This window comes from Schistocerca gregaria, chromosome 1 (assembly GCF_023897955.1).
Source record: "Schistocerca gregaria isolate iqSchGreg1 chromosome 1, iqSchGreg1.2, whole genome shotgun sequence".
NCBI lineage: Eukaryota > Metazoa > Arthropoda > Insecta > Orthoptera > Acrididae > Schistocerca > Schistocerca gregaria.
Window position 1 is genome coordinate 151032271 of NC_064920.1, and position 17860 is coordinate 151050130.

The 17860-nt window shown below is 36.1% G+C and overlaps 1 protein-coding gene across 7 annotated transcripts in view; it reads right to left on the reverse strand.

Moving 5' to 3' along the window:
* Positions 1 to 607: 607 nt before the first annotated feature.
* Positions 608 to 17860, reverse strand: part of LOC126335027 (rhotekin-like) — a 1081506-nt gene continuing 1064253 nt past the window's right edge. For all 7 annotated transcript variants that reach the window (XM_049997890.1, XM_049997871.1, XM_049997901.1 and 4 more), the window contains exon 9: positions 608 to 2871. In XM_049997890.1, coding sequence (XP_049853847.1) covers positions 2675 to 2871 — 197 coding nt within the window. In that variant the 3' untranslated portion in view covers positions 608 to 2674. The remainder of the gene's footprint in view (positions 2872 to 17860) is intronic.

Here is a 17860-nt window from a genome sequence, read left to right on the forward strand (position 1 = left end):
CAAAACCACATGTCTCATTTGGGAGCTAGATTTGATTACTTGCCTTAGAAACATTCCACAAAAAGATTCCTCATAGCCCAAACATGACACACAAATTATGTCAAAATACCAGTGATACTAAAACTGCCACATTTCTTCCTTCCAATTTACTCTCTGACAGTCACTGAAGATGGTTTGCTTCCAGTGCTTTCTTACAAGATAATCAGTCTCTCAAATCAACGTGCTTACCATTTAATAGCCTCCGACATTGCAATGATCCCAGTAGTATCCTAATGAAAGGTATCATTTAACACTTTATAATTTGTTACAAATTTATTCTTAAGGAAGGGGAAGGTGTGACGATCTCACTATTAATCTACTTCAGAGCTATATTGGGATTTAACAATGACATTAAAACGGTTTTGTGCTTTAAGAAATCTCTCACATTCATGCTCCATTTTCTATCAGAGAATGAAGTTCATTTTATATTTGTTGGTTAAATTTAATCTATAAATACACAAAATAATGTAAGTGTAGTCTTTTTGTTCTCTACATTTTCTTACAGATTTCTGGAAAATGGAACACAAAGTTTACTGATAAAAGCATGTGAAAGACTAAAACAATGTCAGTCAGCTATAATAAATCTATTTAATTTTTTTACAGAACTTTATTACAATTTCTGTCAAATGTTTTGATCCAAGCTAAACTATTTGTACATAATCTTAAAATTGTAGATGAATTGATAAAGAAGGGAACAAACAGTATGACTCATAGGAATGGTTGCACACAATTTACAGAAACAGATGTAGATCTTAACCACATATGATGACAATTTAGGGTAAGACTATAATCACATTAAACGGACACATTAGTTGACAATAATGAGCAATTCGTCCAATAATATTAAATTATTCTATCATGCTGGACATAATAACCAACACAGTTTGTAGCTAAACAATATGAAAAGTACCTCAGCATTAAGTATGTGCTTTGTGATGAGAATTTATTGCATTTGTATTTGCTTTGAGATACAAAAATCCATTGAAATTTTAGTTTTAATTTTAATTATACTTTAAAAATACAGTCTCTATACAGCAATCAAATAATCATCTACAGTGAGCAAATATAGATCTTAAAATAACTTTTCAGTGACTTCAACAATGACATCACACATTTTGTGCCCTTAAAAGCTAATCTCCTCTATCACTCTTGAAGTGCACATTACGTGATGATCAAAAAAATGTGTGTTTAATGTTCATTTTACGCCAGCAGAAAATGGTATGTTCAATCATTCATACCTCATCCACTAACTTTCACAGATAATGTAGAAATAAAAGTTTATTTTCATCAATCAGAATTTAGATTTTTGTCTCAATTATCACAACTGTAATGGGTGGCATCTGAATGTCTTATCCATACACGGAGTTGGTGCAACTTCATGAAGGCAGTATTGGAAAGCTACACATGCACAGGATAATCCACAAAATAATTACTTCTCCAAGTACAAAATAATCTACTTTATCTCTTAGATATTAAATAAGAACCTCTGTTCCACAGATGTTTGACATACATTTCAAAAATGGGGAAAAAAGAAAATAAATACTTTACTTTTTGATTTTTTCCTATACGACACACATGAAGGAAGGAATTATAAAATAGATGTCAAACTGTTTATAAAATGGAAATTCTATAAATAACATATTTCTTTACAAACAGTACTACAGAGAAACAATGTACACTGCTACTATTAACATTAATTACATGCTGAGGTATAAAAGATGACGTAGTAATTCTTATGATGAATCTGAAGATCCAAATTTCCTTTGTCCATTCCTTTCTGCTCTGCTGTTCATAGCAGGAAACAATTCTACCTATTCTTGTGGTTTTAAGTCCTGCCTGCTACAGAATTGCAGCTAATTGGCTTACAGCCTATCTAAAGCACAAGTAAAATCCTAACAACTGGGTGTGAATTTAGTCATTCTCCACGCATCTGACACTGTTCAAAATCAGTATTATAATATTAACATGTTCACAAAACAGCTACCTATGATGCAAAGAATTTCAAGTATTTATTGTGTGACACTTTGAACATCCATCACACCCAAAAATAGTAATCGACTGCGTACTGACTCTGTCAGACCTTTCTTCTGCACATGGCAGTAACAAATAAAATCTCACATAATTGGCATTCTTGCCAGGTTCGGTAAATTAGAACATACTGCTGCAGACACACAGTAACTGCAGCAGTTTCTCAGAGAATGCAGTCTCATCCCATTAATTCTAGTGCAGCTCTTCTATTTGCATTTTGTCTGCATTGCGACATTTAAATAAAATATTGTACAATGAAAAAAAAAACTATCTACAACAACTTAATATAATACAATAAAAAAGGTACATGCCTATCAACTTGTATAACAAAATCAAATGAAGTACTGCATACATTTATCAGTAAAATGACAAAAGTGCAGTCATACAATAAGCGTTGCTGCTGATGGCAAGTATTACACTTAAGTGTGAATACGTAAAACTACAAAGTCTAGAAAAATCAGGTAACAAAACTGAAAAAAAGGAATAATTTCTTCTGGCATGAAAAACACGCTACAATTTTGAACAATTTACACCCTCTCTTCAACATTTTGTAGAAAGACAGAAATACTGGGAATGGAGGACTGACAGGCCCATTTTGTGGCTGCCATCAGTCTTGATTGTTACGTGAGAAGGGCCAGTTGCCTCGTACTGTGTTGCCTTTGGCACTGGCACCGGAACTCAGAGATCGCTCCCGGAAAGTTGGTGAGGATGATGATGATGCACAAGAACTAAGGCTTGTGGATGGCGTCATACCAAATATTTCTTGTACGGTAGGTCGATGGTAATCTGTTGAGCTCACCGACTCTGCAAAAGCGAGCACATTAATTACTTTCTGGCCAGATCATGAGAGCCAGCAGTAAATGGTCAAAACATAATTTATATCCGCAAGATACAGCAAGAAGAAAGTACTGAAACTGTTTCCTGTAAAAGGAAGTTATATTTTCTTGGTCTTTAGTACACAAGTAATAATGAAAGAAAGAGGCAGCTGATCTACAAAAGAGTGTTGTGTTTTTTATGAATGGTGAGGACATTATAATTATACTTATCTACTAGAGCAAGAAAAAACAATTAGATATCATGCAGCACTGCACCAGGTTCCAGTAGCTGTTCGGAGTTTTGATGCAGTGGAACAAAATATGCAAGCATTGCATCATATCATCATCAGTTATCAGAATAACAATATGAAGTGGGAGCATGAAGAGATATCTGATGAAAGTGCAATCACATATTTTGCCTACTAAGCCACTAAATTTCTACATTTCACAGCCTGCTATACTATGAACTCATAACTAAGTTCATGCAAACAATTATTCTCAATCATCCTTTCTTCAAGTGAAATATAACTTCATGAACCAGGGGATTAATTTGAGGAAGACTTGAGGTATTAATTTTTAATTTTTTTTATAATTGTCTAGATCATGTACATTATAAAACATTAAAATGTGACAACTTGTATTAGTTGACTAAGCAACCCTGATCACATCTGAGAACAAATAAAGAACAGAAAATTGCCTTAAGTTAAATTTTACAAATCAAAACCTTAAACTTATACAAGACAGAAAGCAAGGAAATAAATAAAAGTACTGTAGAACCTCGCTAATCCATCCCCTACGGAGCCGAGAGCATGGTCAGAATGCAAAAAAGGTCGGATTATCGGAAGAACAGTTTCAGTTAGTAACAAAACAAAAAAGAAAACGTCAGCACACTAAAAATTCTTATACAAATGTGTAATGTAAAGTAGTGTCTGTACTCTAAAATACACCTGTATCTTACAGTAACTATTTTGCTACTGTAAGTGAAAGTTCAACAGCTGTCCATATCTTATTAGTGACACACAGCTGATTTGTAATTAACTATTTAAAACATGACATTACTTGATAAAAAGTGTTCTATTGTTAATCAGGATGAAAAAGATCTGTAATGAGCTTTTGCTTAGCAACCAAAAATCTTGATTTTGCCACTGTGTCCCACCTTTATCTATCCACAAAATGCCTTTTGGGTGGACATATGGCTATTCAATTTACTGAAAGGTTATACCAAACACTTTTTTTACTAATTGTATGTGATACTTGAGCCATAGGTTCATTGTCATCATTACCATCATCACCTTTCTCATTTTCATCGGTTCTCCAATTTACAGTATCAATGATTTGATCATCAGTTAATTATTCTCCCATTGTGCAGTGAACTTCAGCTGTACTGATCCACTCATTCCTGACACTGGGTTCAATGTCCAGTTGTAAAGTTTGCAAATGCAACAAAATCCTTGGAGAGTATTGACTTTCACCACTTGTTGCATGATCTGTTTCATCTTAATTCTCTTCGCCCATTTCATTTGAGGTTTCATCTTTAATTTCATCTTTAATTTCATTCATTTCCAGCCACAGTTTGTGACAACATTTCCTTCCCAAACTTTGGCAACTGTATAGATCACACCTTCAATATTCCCGATTTCATTGCTTGAAACAACCTACCTTCTTGTGTCCTATCTAAATAAAGTTGATAAGTAAATAAAATAGAAAGAAACTTCCACATGGGAAAAATATATTAAAAACAAAGATTCCAAGACTTACCAAGCGGGAAAGCGCGGTAGATAGGCACAATGAATAAAACACACAAACACACACACAGAATTTCTAGCTTTCGCAACCGATGGTTGCTTCCTCAGGAAAGAGGGAAGGAGAGGGAAAGACGAAAGGATGTGGGTTTTAAGGGAGAGGGTAGAGAGAGAGAGAGAGAGAGAGAGAGAGAGAGAGAGAGAGAGAGAGAGAGAGAGAGTGTGTGTGTGTGTGTGTGTGTGTGTGTGTGTGTGTGTGCGCACACACACACACACACACACACACACACACACACACACACACACACACTCTCTCTCTCTCTCTCTCTCTCTCTCTCTCTACCCTCTCCCTTAAAACCCACATCCTTTCGTCTTTCCCTCTCCTTCCCTCTTTCCTGAGGAAGCAACCATCGGTTGCGAAAGCTAGAAATTCTGTGTGTGTGTTTTATTCATTGTGCCTATCTACCGGCGCTTTCCCGCTTGGTAAGTCTTGGAATCTTTGTTTTTAATATAAAGTTGATAAGTTATATTTATGATGATATTACCTCTTGAGCCACTCACTGACATTCTGGTCCATGAATTGGATTAGACATGTTATGTTGGCAGGAAGAAACAAAGTTTCACCTCATCTTTTGAAGTTCACCTTCAGATGGATGAGATGTCGCACTGTCAAGTATCAATACAGCACATTTAGAGAGGTGTTGGTTTCTTTTTTCTACTCACTTTTTAAGTATTTTGTAATGATAGGCGCTAATTGTTCATAAAACAATTCCTTAAAGAAACTGGATATCATCCATCATGTTTACTTGTGGTTGCAGTTATACATGATACTGCTGTGATATTAATGTTTTTTAATATCTTCAGTTTTTTTTTTTTTTTTTTTTTTTTTTTTTGCCTTTCTGATCACAAATAATGGCATCTTGTTAATGTCATTAGCGGTACTACAGAGAGCAATAGTAATTCTTTCTTTGGCAAGTTTTGTACCTGCAAGAGATTGCTTTTGTATAGCAACAATACTTATATGCAGCATTTGGTTCAAGCCACACTCATCAATGTTATACGCACGATCAAGGGTCAGGTTTAGCTTTTTAACCAAGTTTTCAATTTTCGTGACAAATTCATCTGCAACTTTGTCATCATCAGGCAGCTTCTCACCTAGAGTAATTACATTTTATATGCCACACTGTTTTTTCCACCAATGTAACTATTCTTCACTTGTTGTAAACTTTTCACTTTCATGTAATTTTTCATACGAAACCAGTGCATTTTCTTTTATGATTGGTCCAGATTACAGAGATCCTTTTCTTCTTTCCTGTTCAAACCACAGCCACAAAGCATTGTCCAGAATTTCACTTTCAGGCTTCTTCGAAGTCTTCAGTCCTTTTACATCATAGATCACGTCAGTATGACTTACAAGAGTTTTCATACCTTTTACCAGTCCTTAACAGTTGTTATGCCAGTCCTTACCTCACTTGCAATGTTTTAAAGAGGCTCTCCTTACCCAACATTTCAAGCACTTTCAGTTTCTTTGCTAAAGATGTCGTCATTTAGTTGATGCCATAATTCAGTTTTACGTACTTCTTATATGATGGGTCGAAGTAGAGAGGATATAAAATGTAGACTGGCAATGGCAAGGAAAGCATTTCTGAAGAAGACAAATTTGTTAACATCGCGTATAGATTTAAGTGTCAGGAAGTCGTTTCTGAAAGTATTTGTATGGAGTGTAGCCATGTATGGAAGTGAAACATGGACAATAAATAGTTTAGACAAGAAGAGAATAGAAGCTTTCGAAATGTTGTGTTACAGAAGAATGCTGAAGATTAGATGGGTAGATCACATAACTAATGAGGTGGTACTGAATAGGATTGGGGAGAAGAGGAGTTTGTGGCACAACCTGACTAGAAGAAGGGATCGGTTGGTAGGACATGTTCTGAGGCATCAAGGGGTCACCAATTTAGTATTGTAAGGAAGCGTGGAGGGTAAAAATCGTAGAGGGAGACCAAGAGATGAATACACTAAGCAGATTCAGAAGGATGTAGGCTGCAGTAGGTACTAGGAGATGAAGAAGCTTGCACAGGATAGAGTAGCATGGAGAGCTGCATCAAACAAGTCTCAGGACTGAAGACCACCACCACCACCACCACCACCACCACCACCACCACCACCAACAACAACACTGTTACTAGTTTCTAAAAGAAGTGTTTGCATTACAAAATTAGTGATTGAGTTAGAAACAAGACATTTCATATTAAAACTGGTCTGACTACCACACCTATCAATGGTCAGCTGCCTAATGATCAATATTGCTGATGATGAGTCATTGTCAAGTTCTAACAAACACCAGGAATGGGATGGTTGGACTAAGTGGGGAATCGGACCATCTGAGGTCAGATTAGTGAGATTCTACTGTAATAAATGGGCATCAGCTAAATGCATAATATATATAAATTAACAATATTATGATTACATCAAAGGGATAATGTGCCATGTCCATATGAGTAACACTCAAGCATGGTATATTTCTTTCTGTTTATTATTCCTGTTTTTATTTTTTCTGTTTATTATTCCTGTTTTTATTTTTGTAATAATTTTCACTAGGTAACACATTTCTGTCATTTCTCTTATTCCTATAGGTTTTGAACCAGTCAGTTTTACCTTGCTGATTTATTCAGGTTTTTTTTCTGTGAAACCTAGTTTACATGATGACACTATGTTGCACACAACTGTGCTACCAGCCACTGTACATGTGTGGCGCGAGTTTGCACAAATCGGTGGCGAAATTAAACACTATCACAATATTCCAACTTTGTCAGCACTAGATGCTAGTATTGAGGTTAGGTGTGACAGTAGATTGCACAAACTGAAATATGACATGGGGAACAGAGAAAATTGTTCAGTTTTTTGGGTACCAATGCCATGCATGTGCGTTTGTGGGATTTACGTGGTGCAGACTTAAAAACAAGCAGAGATATACTGCTGTGCTTGAGGCCATCATATGTGATCTGAAACTGGATGGCTTCACAATACATGAATTGGAGAGCAAAATTCATTCAGTTAGGAGTACAAATACAAACGAATTTAGAAAAATACAGGCAACAAAACATCTAGCTGTAGACCACCACATATCTCCAAGACAAAATCCCATGCTTTGAGTTATCTTATTCTTTTTTAAAGGAAACAGTTGGCGTAGGAAAGTTTTCACTATCCAGCCGCAAGACCAAACATGATCTCACTGTTCCCACCCCTTGTACTGCGATTTAACACAAACAAGCATAACTCTACCACAATTTTACAGCTGCCAAAACTTTCATTATACACATGACTGTGGCACTTAGAAAGCAATAAAACTGAAGTGTACACTGGTCACACTGTGTCTACAGAAGTATATGAAACCATTTGCGTGCAACTTGTTTCGTGCAAAGATTGGTGCAACCGAGAAATTATTAGGTCAACTGAAACTAGTCACCACATTTTAATGTTTTATAAAGTACACCACGTGGACAAGTATAAAAAAAAATTAAGAAATTTTACTCGATTCCTTTCTCCTTTTCTATGTCGAATATAACTTGTGTCTGAAATGCCTTGATGCATAACTGCTTTGAATTACATAGGTCAGGGCTTTCCAACATGTGGTCTGCGGACCCCTTAGGGGTCCGCCGGCTCTTTCTAGGGGGTCCACGGCCACCCTTCACCAAATCGTGTAAAATAATGAGTAAAATTATTGAATAAAAATGTGAAAATCAAATTCATCACTATTTTTTTTTCGTGTAAAAAACGTTTACTTTTACTTCAGGTCGTTTTCCCAAGCAGCCTTGGCAGTTCCTAAGTGAGAACGCACACACAGTTTAGTGCCCGAGAATGTGACTTCTCTGATTGACTATTTCGCAACAATAAGGGGGTCGTTTGTGTGCCGGCTCATGGCAGTAGATGCGCGGAGCGAGCTTTGTCGACCAATCACAGCACTCGCTGGCATATATGCGGCCCCAGGCGTCATTAAATGTTAAACTTGCTTTGTCAGTGCACTACCAATTTCATAAGTCGATTTTTGACCTTCAAGTTGTTTTCATTCATCTTTAAACCAAAGACTATTGATACTTCTGGGGGGGGGAAGGGCGAGAGGGGGGGGGGGGGCACTGGGAAAATGCATTAAGACGCTTTCAGTTCCCATGGGTTTCGCTCTGAAATTTAAAGTAACTGTGCTCTTGACTGACTAGGCGTCCGCCATGGGTTTTCGACTGAAGAAGGGGTCCACGAGCTGAAAAGGTTGGGAAGCCCTGACATAGGTCTTTACGCATTTGAGGAAGCCGTCCAAAGGCAACAAAGATGATAAATGAAGTTTTCCTCCTATTAATCAGTTCTACAGAATTTTTGTTAGAATTTCATATTCTTTAAGTTCATCCTACAGGGTGTTTCATAAAGAATATGTATATTAGAAAGTATTATTTTGTCCAAACTATTTATCGCTGCACCTCAGCTCGGCTATTGGAGAAATGAATACATAGTCTAGTTTATATTAATAGCTGCTAGATGTCTGTTGTTTCTGTTTATCTTGGTAACCATCTTATATTTAAAACGGCTACTCCACAGCAGAAATCATTTTGTGTTCTTGAGTTTGCAAAGTGCAATTCCATGATTACAGTGCAAAGACATTTCAGGTTGAGGTATCAAACTGATGCTCTGAATGGGTGGAACATTCCCAGATGGTATTGACAGTTCCTAGATACAGGATGTGTATGTAAAGAAAGAGTCCTGGCTGCCCTCATGTTCCTGAAGAAAATGTTGCATGAATTCAAACTGCTTTCCAACGTAGTCCTTCAAAATCAACTCGTCATGCCAGTCGGGAGTTACAACTGCCCACAACAACAATTTAGCAAGTTTTGAGACATCAGTTGGTTATGAAGCCACACAAGTTACAGCTGTTACAAGCTCTGCATCCTGATGACAAATGCAAATATGCGGCATTTTTTAATGAGATTCTTGATGCTATTGATAATGATAACACTTCCACACAACGCATCGTGTTCAGTGGTGAAGCAAATTTCCATGTTAGTGGTCTGGTAAACGAACACAATGTTCGAATTTGGGGACTACAAAACCAACATGCAGCCACTGAACATCTACGAGATTTGCCCAAAGTCAATGTGTTTTGTGTGATATCCCAATCATCTGTTTATGGCCCATTCTTCTTTGATGGAAACACAGTCAATGGTCAGCAGTATCTTGCTATGTTACAAAACTGGTTGCTTCTGAGGCTGCACGAAGACAACTTCTATTTTCAACAAGACGGGACACCCCCTCACTGGAGTCGCCAAGTGCATGAATATCTAAATGAAACTCTACCGAACTGTTGGATTGGTCATCAAGGAGCTGGCAACTTAGCAGGTCTCAGCTGGGCTCCACGGTCACCCGCTTTGACACCCTCTGACTTCTTCCTGTGGGGTTTCATTAAAGACAACATTTCTGTGTCACCACTCCCACAGAACCTGGAAGATTTGAAGAACTGGATCTGTACTGCCATAATATTAGTGACAAAGGACATGCTTGCCCGAGTACGGAAGGAATTTGAGTATCGATGTGATATTGTTTGTGTCATTGATGGAGGAAACATTGAACATCTGTAATCTGAACTTGACAGGTTCGTAAATAGGTGTGTAATGTTTCATATTCGTATGCCTTGAAGTTTAATAAATATATATATATTCTTTCTGAAACACCCTGTATGTAAGACAATACAAGAAAGATGAACTAACACGGTTCAACATACCCGTGTGAAACAGCTCATTCTGGTTAAATCATCAATCAATGTTTTTCAGACATTGTATGTTTATAAGTACAACCAGTAGATCACTGAGACATGCTATTTGAAAATAGCACTTAGCTAATTATAGATTTTTCGCTATTGTTTGCTTCTTTAACTACATGCTATGACAACTGACCGCAACCATGATACTTTTGGGAAGATTAACCTCGTTATTCCTTGTTTACACATGTGTGGACTTCCAGAATTCACACTGTAAAATTAAGAAATACGTTTTACCAACACAAAACCTGCATCATATGTTTGTGCTCCATAGTATCGATTTTTGCCGCTAGATTGTACCACACACTGCATGCAGTGCTACTTACAGTGTTTTAAAGATATAATTCATAAGAATGGTGAAGAATGCCTCTAAATGCAGCAATGAAATGTGTACTTCATGCATGGTAACAGTGTACAGGAAGTGAAATATATATTTGTGTTTACTTAAAAACAATTTCTTTTTAAAATTCTATGACCAAGATTTTTTTATTAAGTGTTATTAAAATTTTTCCTTCTAATGATTATACCTTAAGTACACATGTGTACCTTAAATATTTTAGAAAATATAAAAAATAAAAATTAAAACAATGTAATTTAGAATTTCACTATGTGTAAAAACAATAAAATGACTGATGAAAACATTGCATTTTTAGCATTCTTCTGTAACACTACATTCCCAGATCTTATCTTGCCTCTCATGTGTACTGTGTCATCCATGTTTCATTTGTATAAGCTACATTTGTGACTAATACTTCCATAAAGGAATTTCAAACATCTAAGCCTACATGTTCTTTACTGAAGCTATCAATGCTAATTTTGCTACCCGAAAAGCAGAAATCATTCACCACTTAATGTCTCATTTCCTAATCATATTCCCTCAATATCACCCAATTTAATTCAAAACACTTTCCATTACATCCATTTCTGTTTGTTTGTGTTCATCTGACAGAACTGCAATATCTCGGGCAAATCTCCAAGTTTTTATTTGTCCTCCCTGAAACTTAACTTCCTTTCTAAATTCTTCTTAGTTTCCTTTATTGCCTGCTCAATGTAGAGACAGTAACTTAGGGATAGAGTGCAAACCTATATCACTCCTTTCTCAATTAGTGCCTCCGTTTGTGTTCTCAAGCTGCAGTCTGGTTGCTGCACTTGTTGTTGTTGTTGTTGTTGTTGTTGTTGTTGTTGACGACAATAACAACACAGTATACTTCTGATATAAAATTCCCTGTGGGTGCATCAAGAAAACTAAAGAGATGATTTCCTCAAACTGGATGCCAACAAAGAGGAAAGTATTTTAAAGAACTCATTCAGCAACTCAGTATTGTTTATCTACAACTGATTATCTCAAAATATGGTAATTATTACATCTATAAGGAAATATTGATCTTGAGACTGAAACTCAATCTTGTGCCTGTGTTTCCTTACAAATAAATTTGTTTTATGAGAACTTAATGTAGGAAAGTGACTTACATCAAAATTTATGAGTGGTAATGTTGCACTTTTCTGGTTAACATTATTTTATTCTATGTGGAAGCATGGGTGTGCATGTGTGTTTTTGAGAGAGAGAGAGAGAGAGAGAGAGAGAGAGAGAGAGAGAGAGAGAGAGAGAGAGAGAGAGAGATTGCACATGTGCAAGCAATACAGTATTCTTCCACTTATCTGCACTGTGTTCCTGTTCACACGATGAGAAAACAGTGACACAGTTCCAGTTTCATGTGTTAACAAGGTACACATTAAAACAACTGTCCATCTTAAAATATGTGAATAATTTTTTTAAGTACTGAATTATGTATGTACAGATATGAAGTGCTGTTTTCCTGGTATTTGACAGAGAGGTAATAAAAAATCCACTTATAATACTGTAACTTCAGTGATAATGCTGTAACTTCAGTGAAACATGTCTGGTTAGTCGCAAAGAAAAGTTTGTGTTTGCTGAAGGTGGAACCTATTCAAATATAAATTTGTGAGCAAATAATGTGCAATAGGATGAGACTAAAGTCTATCAATACCTGACAAATTTGGAACTTTAAAGCTTTGCAGAGCAATGCATAAATTACTGGTAGACACATGGAATGTCACACGATACTTTATTAATGTAATAGTAAACACTAGGTAATACTATTAATTTTCACTAGCCAGTTAATGTGTAGGCAGTACTGCAATACCCTTGCTACTGAACTGTGTTTCTAAACAGACATAATGAAGGTTTTATTGTTATGTCTTTGGGGCATCTAACTCCCGTCCTTAGGTAGCCACAAAGATCTGTTTATATATCACAAAGTCCTGAACATTCTATATCCAGATTAGGCCTCACATTTAGACAGTTTTTAGTGTCCTCTATTTTTCTGTTTACTTTCAATGTATTTTGATATAGTCTGATTTTAGTTGGTATGTTACTGTTGAAATTGTGAAAACAGTGTTTCAGGTAGGCCAGAGAGCTATTGAAGTTATTCTCATTGGTTTTAGTAGTTGTATAGTAATATTTGATATGAGAGTTCCAGGACTACAAAATGAATGATACTGGGTCATGTTATACAAATGAGGTGAATGTGTTTGCATTGCATCCCTAAATGTTTTCTGCCAAGTTAGTTAAAAACTGTGCATGAACCTTCAGTTTTTGCTTCATATTCTCTAAGTGTAAGCTGTTCGTAAGAGTGCAGTCAACTCTCACTTCGATGCTACAGTTTATTTTCAAATTCAGTTTTTATCATTGCTAGACACGTTCGCTTTCTACCTCATATCTCTGGTTTTAAGACAAGTTACTATACTGATAGCAGTAAAAAATGTCTCAGACTTTATTGTTGCCATATATGTATGAGGGATGTTCGAAAGAAAAGGTACAAAATGGCACCATGGGTATAATTGAAGTCTTTATTTGAAGTAACCACCTGAGGCCCAAGCACAACTATCCCACTGTTCCACGAGCCAAAATATTCCCTTTTTCCAGAATTCCTGTGGCTGCGACAGGAACCATTCCTCCACTGTCTCCTTCAATTTGTTAAGTGAGTTGAAGCACTTTCCCATTGCAATGTTTATAGTGTACTAAACATGAAGCCACAGGACGACATATGTGGGCTGTATGGTGAATGCTCAAGATGCTCCCACTTCAGCCTTACCATTAAATTTTGTGTGACATTGGAGATGTGGGAACATTCATTATCATGCAGCAGAATCACTCCCTACATGAACAGCACAGGCCGTTTGCTTTTGATAGGCCACAAAGTGTCTTACAATATAGACCACTGTTGATGGTTTTCCTGGAATTCAATGATTATCAGACTTTGGACATCAAAACAGACAGTAACCCTCATCTGGCCTGTTGAGGACACAGCTTTGAACATTGTAGGGGGACTTGACAAAGACATGCAACCACACCAGACACTATTTTCAGGTTCCTGCATGTCTCACTAAGTTATCCTAGAGCTTCATATGCAAATTGTGGTGTCGCAAGGCTTAGGCCTGTCCCGCCCCTCATTAAATTGACCAAGACTTATATGAATAATTGTAAGAACAGTTACTATTATTATGCTCTTTAAGTTTTTTTGGGTTTTCAGAAATACTGTGAGAAGAAAGTTTATTTATGTTGCAGATAACGTGGAAGATGTTGTCCAACGATCACCACGAAATTTCAACGTAGCGGCAAGTGGGAAAGGAATAAAATGAATGCTGCAAACTACCACAAGCCATGGAAGAGTCTGGGCCACGAGGGTGTCGAGCTTCCTAGGTTGTTGTTGGACAACTTCAAAGGAAGAGAGATTCTACTTTCTCTTTGTAAACAGACTGATAGAAGCTTGAAACGTTCATGTAAAACTTATAGGCGGGTAACACATTAGGTGGGATCCGATGCCTGTAATACTTCCAGAATTATTAAAAATTTGTTAAACGGCAAAACCAATAGTTCATCATTTATATAGATAAAAAGTAGTAAAGATATAGGAAAGGAAGAGCTGCGGCGTCAGAACGAAAAGTGATACATCACTCAGCAACGGAGGAGGACATAAACAGCAGGCGTTATGTCGTGAAAACAAATCAACTGATAAAATAGTAAGTCTGTAATTAAGCATAAAACTAAGTAACACTGCAAAATTTCTATCGGTTTTGTTGTTATGATTTTTGTGTCTTTTCATTTGACTGCTCCTTATAATATAAAAGTTCAGTAAGAACATGGGCCAATACTGAATCTTGAGAGCAGTCAGTAATGTAACATGTTTCACTTGGAAGTCTTTCAACTGAAAGTTATATGAGCATTATTTCCATTTAACATTTGTGTCTTAGTAGAGGTAACAGTCGATAATTCTTTAAGCCACTTGTGTTTTTCTCAGACCATTGCTTCTTTCCACCTTTACTGAAATAAACATAGTAAATATACCATATCTTTCAAAAATATTTACTTTGAATTATATATAACTTAAACAATTATTTATAACTTACATAATTAATGAAAAGAACTTGACAATTATTAAACAGAGAATGAACAAAACCTCAAGAGAAAAACATCTCTTTTTTGGGAAGCACTGATAAAGAAAAGAATTAAATTAAAAACAATAAATGTCCCAAACATTTGCTTTCAAGCTGGCAAAGCATTATTTCAGCTTTTCTAATACTAACACAGCATCATATAAAGAAGAAACAAGTTTAAAATACAGACAAATCTAAAAAATATACTATTATAATTAAGCTTGTGCTTTTATGCAGTGATTACATGCTGTTGCAATATTTGAATTCTTTTAGAATAAAATATGTGGTCTGCTAGTCAAAAAAAGCAAATGAATGCAGCGTTACTTTACTGCTTACCAATGATTTCCACGATGACCAGTTAACCTAAGGTTAGCAGAAAGGCAAAAGGGTTAATCAAATGTTAAGAGCAAAAGTCTTGTTAATAGGGATGAGGTGACGCTACTAAATGAATTAACATACAATATGTATATGTATGTATACTTCACACATGGTATATTTCATAGTTAATACTTCATGCCAGTTTGTTAATAAAGGATGAGAGGCCATGCATGAACACACAGAAGGACAAATCCCGTGACACCATTATTTTGCTTGAAGATACATTGACAGCAAAAGAGTCACTTTTGGTCAATCTTGTGGCAGAAGGACTAAACACTGGTACAGAACTGCATCTTTTGTAAATTGTGTAATTCTGGACAGTGCTAAATATCACTCATTGTACTATACAAAAAAAAAAAAAAAAAAAAAAAAAAAAAAAAAAAAAAAAAAAATATTAGAAGCAAGCAAAATTTCTAGTGTCATCAGATTCATTTATTTCAACACACACACACACACACACACACACACACACACACACACACACACACACACGAGAGAGAGAGAGAGAGAGAGAGAGAGAGAGAGAGAGAGAGAGAGAGAGAGAGAGAGAGAGAGAGAGAGAGATTTAATGAGCAGTTCTATTTACATACACATGGCACTCTTGGATGTATAATTTCTGTTCTCCCTAATAATTTTAATAACCTTGTGATGGGCAACTGAAAGCAGGAGAAATCAGCATTGGGAGGTCACATTCAGCAGTCTGACACAAGAACAGCGATTTGTTCATCAGCCGGCCTTTCTTCTGTGGCAAAATAACATCAGAGTTTAAATGCCAATAACTATGAGAATGATAATGTGTAAACAGTGGTTGAGCCAGGAATGGATAGATCATGTCTTGCAGTATACATTTAGCCTGTAACATCATCGTATCGGTGTAGGTGCTTATGAGTGTATTTTATGAATTAGCTCTTTGTTAAATTACAAATTAGTGTAGCATGGAAACATATTTATCTAGGACATTGATTCAAGTGTGATTGCAAAGAGCTCGCAGAGCACTTTTAGGACCCACAGTGAGACAACAGAAATATTTGCTAGAATATAAGTGAACGTCAGTATTAAATTAACAATTGCGAAATGATGAAAGATGTCATCTCATATAACTTCTAAATATACCCAGAACTACATAAAATGCAAACTGGAGGAAAGCCCCTATCAAAAGGATCCAAAAATGCTCAAACGTCCAGTGCTGAGAGAATGCAAGAGTGTGTCAAAAAGTAAATGAATAAATGGAGCAAAACAATTATGTAGCTGGCCAGTCGGGAACACAGCAGCCAACAATAGTCCACACATTTGAATTTTCTATTCTGTAATCACTCTACTATGATATGTAATCACTGAGTTAAAGAAACTGATAGTTAAATTATATATTAATATGAAACACTTGTTATGATTTTATCCCTACTGCATGGACCGAAACTGTAGACAAAGTGTTATTGAGTTCTGTTGATACCATCAGCTTTAGGGTCAATGTTTTCACAATATTTACCATCATAACTTTTGAAAAAAGATTTACAACATATGACATTTGGCCAAAATGCTTAGTGCTTGGTTAACAGATTTCTCCCAGTGTTATGTTTTTCAACTGCCAATCACAAGATTACTTTAATCAGAAAATGACAGTAGTGGTATGAACTACCCAGAAAAATAGAAATTCACTTTGTCTACGAAATTCAAAAATTATGAATGACTAGGTAGCCATATACTGCACTAGATTTGGCAGACTTTGTTACGTTGGTACTGTGTGCTGTATCTGGAAGACACCCATTACAGTTCTCTATGTTATGATCAGTCTATTTTTATGTTTAGTGCTTGAATGAAAGTTTTTAACAGAGCTGTAGATCATATGGAATGCAGGCAGCTGTTTCAAGAGATACTTCAAATATTACTTTTTGCTTATATGAAGTATCACAACAGTAGTAGGTATGGTGTTAAGTGTGGAAACTACTGTGCTAGTACATCTGAGGTTCCAATAAGCTAGCTGTGAACAATGTGTTCTTGAGTGGGATGAAGAAAGTCACCACTTCCATCAAAAATGCTACACTGTCAAAGTGGAGGCATAGAACTAAAGATGGTCATCAAACAAGAAAGTTACAGGTCACCCATGCAGGTAAAGGAAAAGCAATTTAAAAGAATGAGAAACAGACAAGTAATAAAACATGATGGCTTTTAAGACCTAACTACTGGAAAAATGAAGTCACTGCAAAGCTGTGCACTAATGCCTCATCCCCATCCCATCCATACACAATGGTCATATGGAACAGTCAGGAATAGTTTGCATGGCAAGTCAATTACAGCCACACAACAATCACCTGAATGCCCTATATATACACAACATATGCTAACCATGCATACCATCTTGTAATAATAAAATATAAGTGGATAAAATATAGTGAAGAATTTCCTTGCTTTGGGGACATTATTTTTGTTCAGAAAATAAAATAATGTGACAGCAACCAGTTGATACAAACAACCTCACCTGGGGAGGAATGACACCAGCAGAATAAAAGTTTTGCACTGAGAGTTACATCAGAACAAACCATGTTGCAGAAGATAATGTAACACTGAACTCTGACATTATTTTGTTGAAGATACTGTTAAGT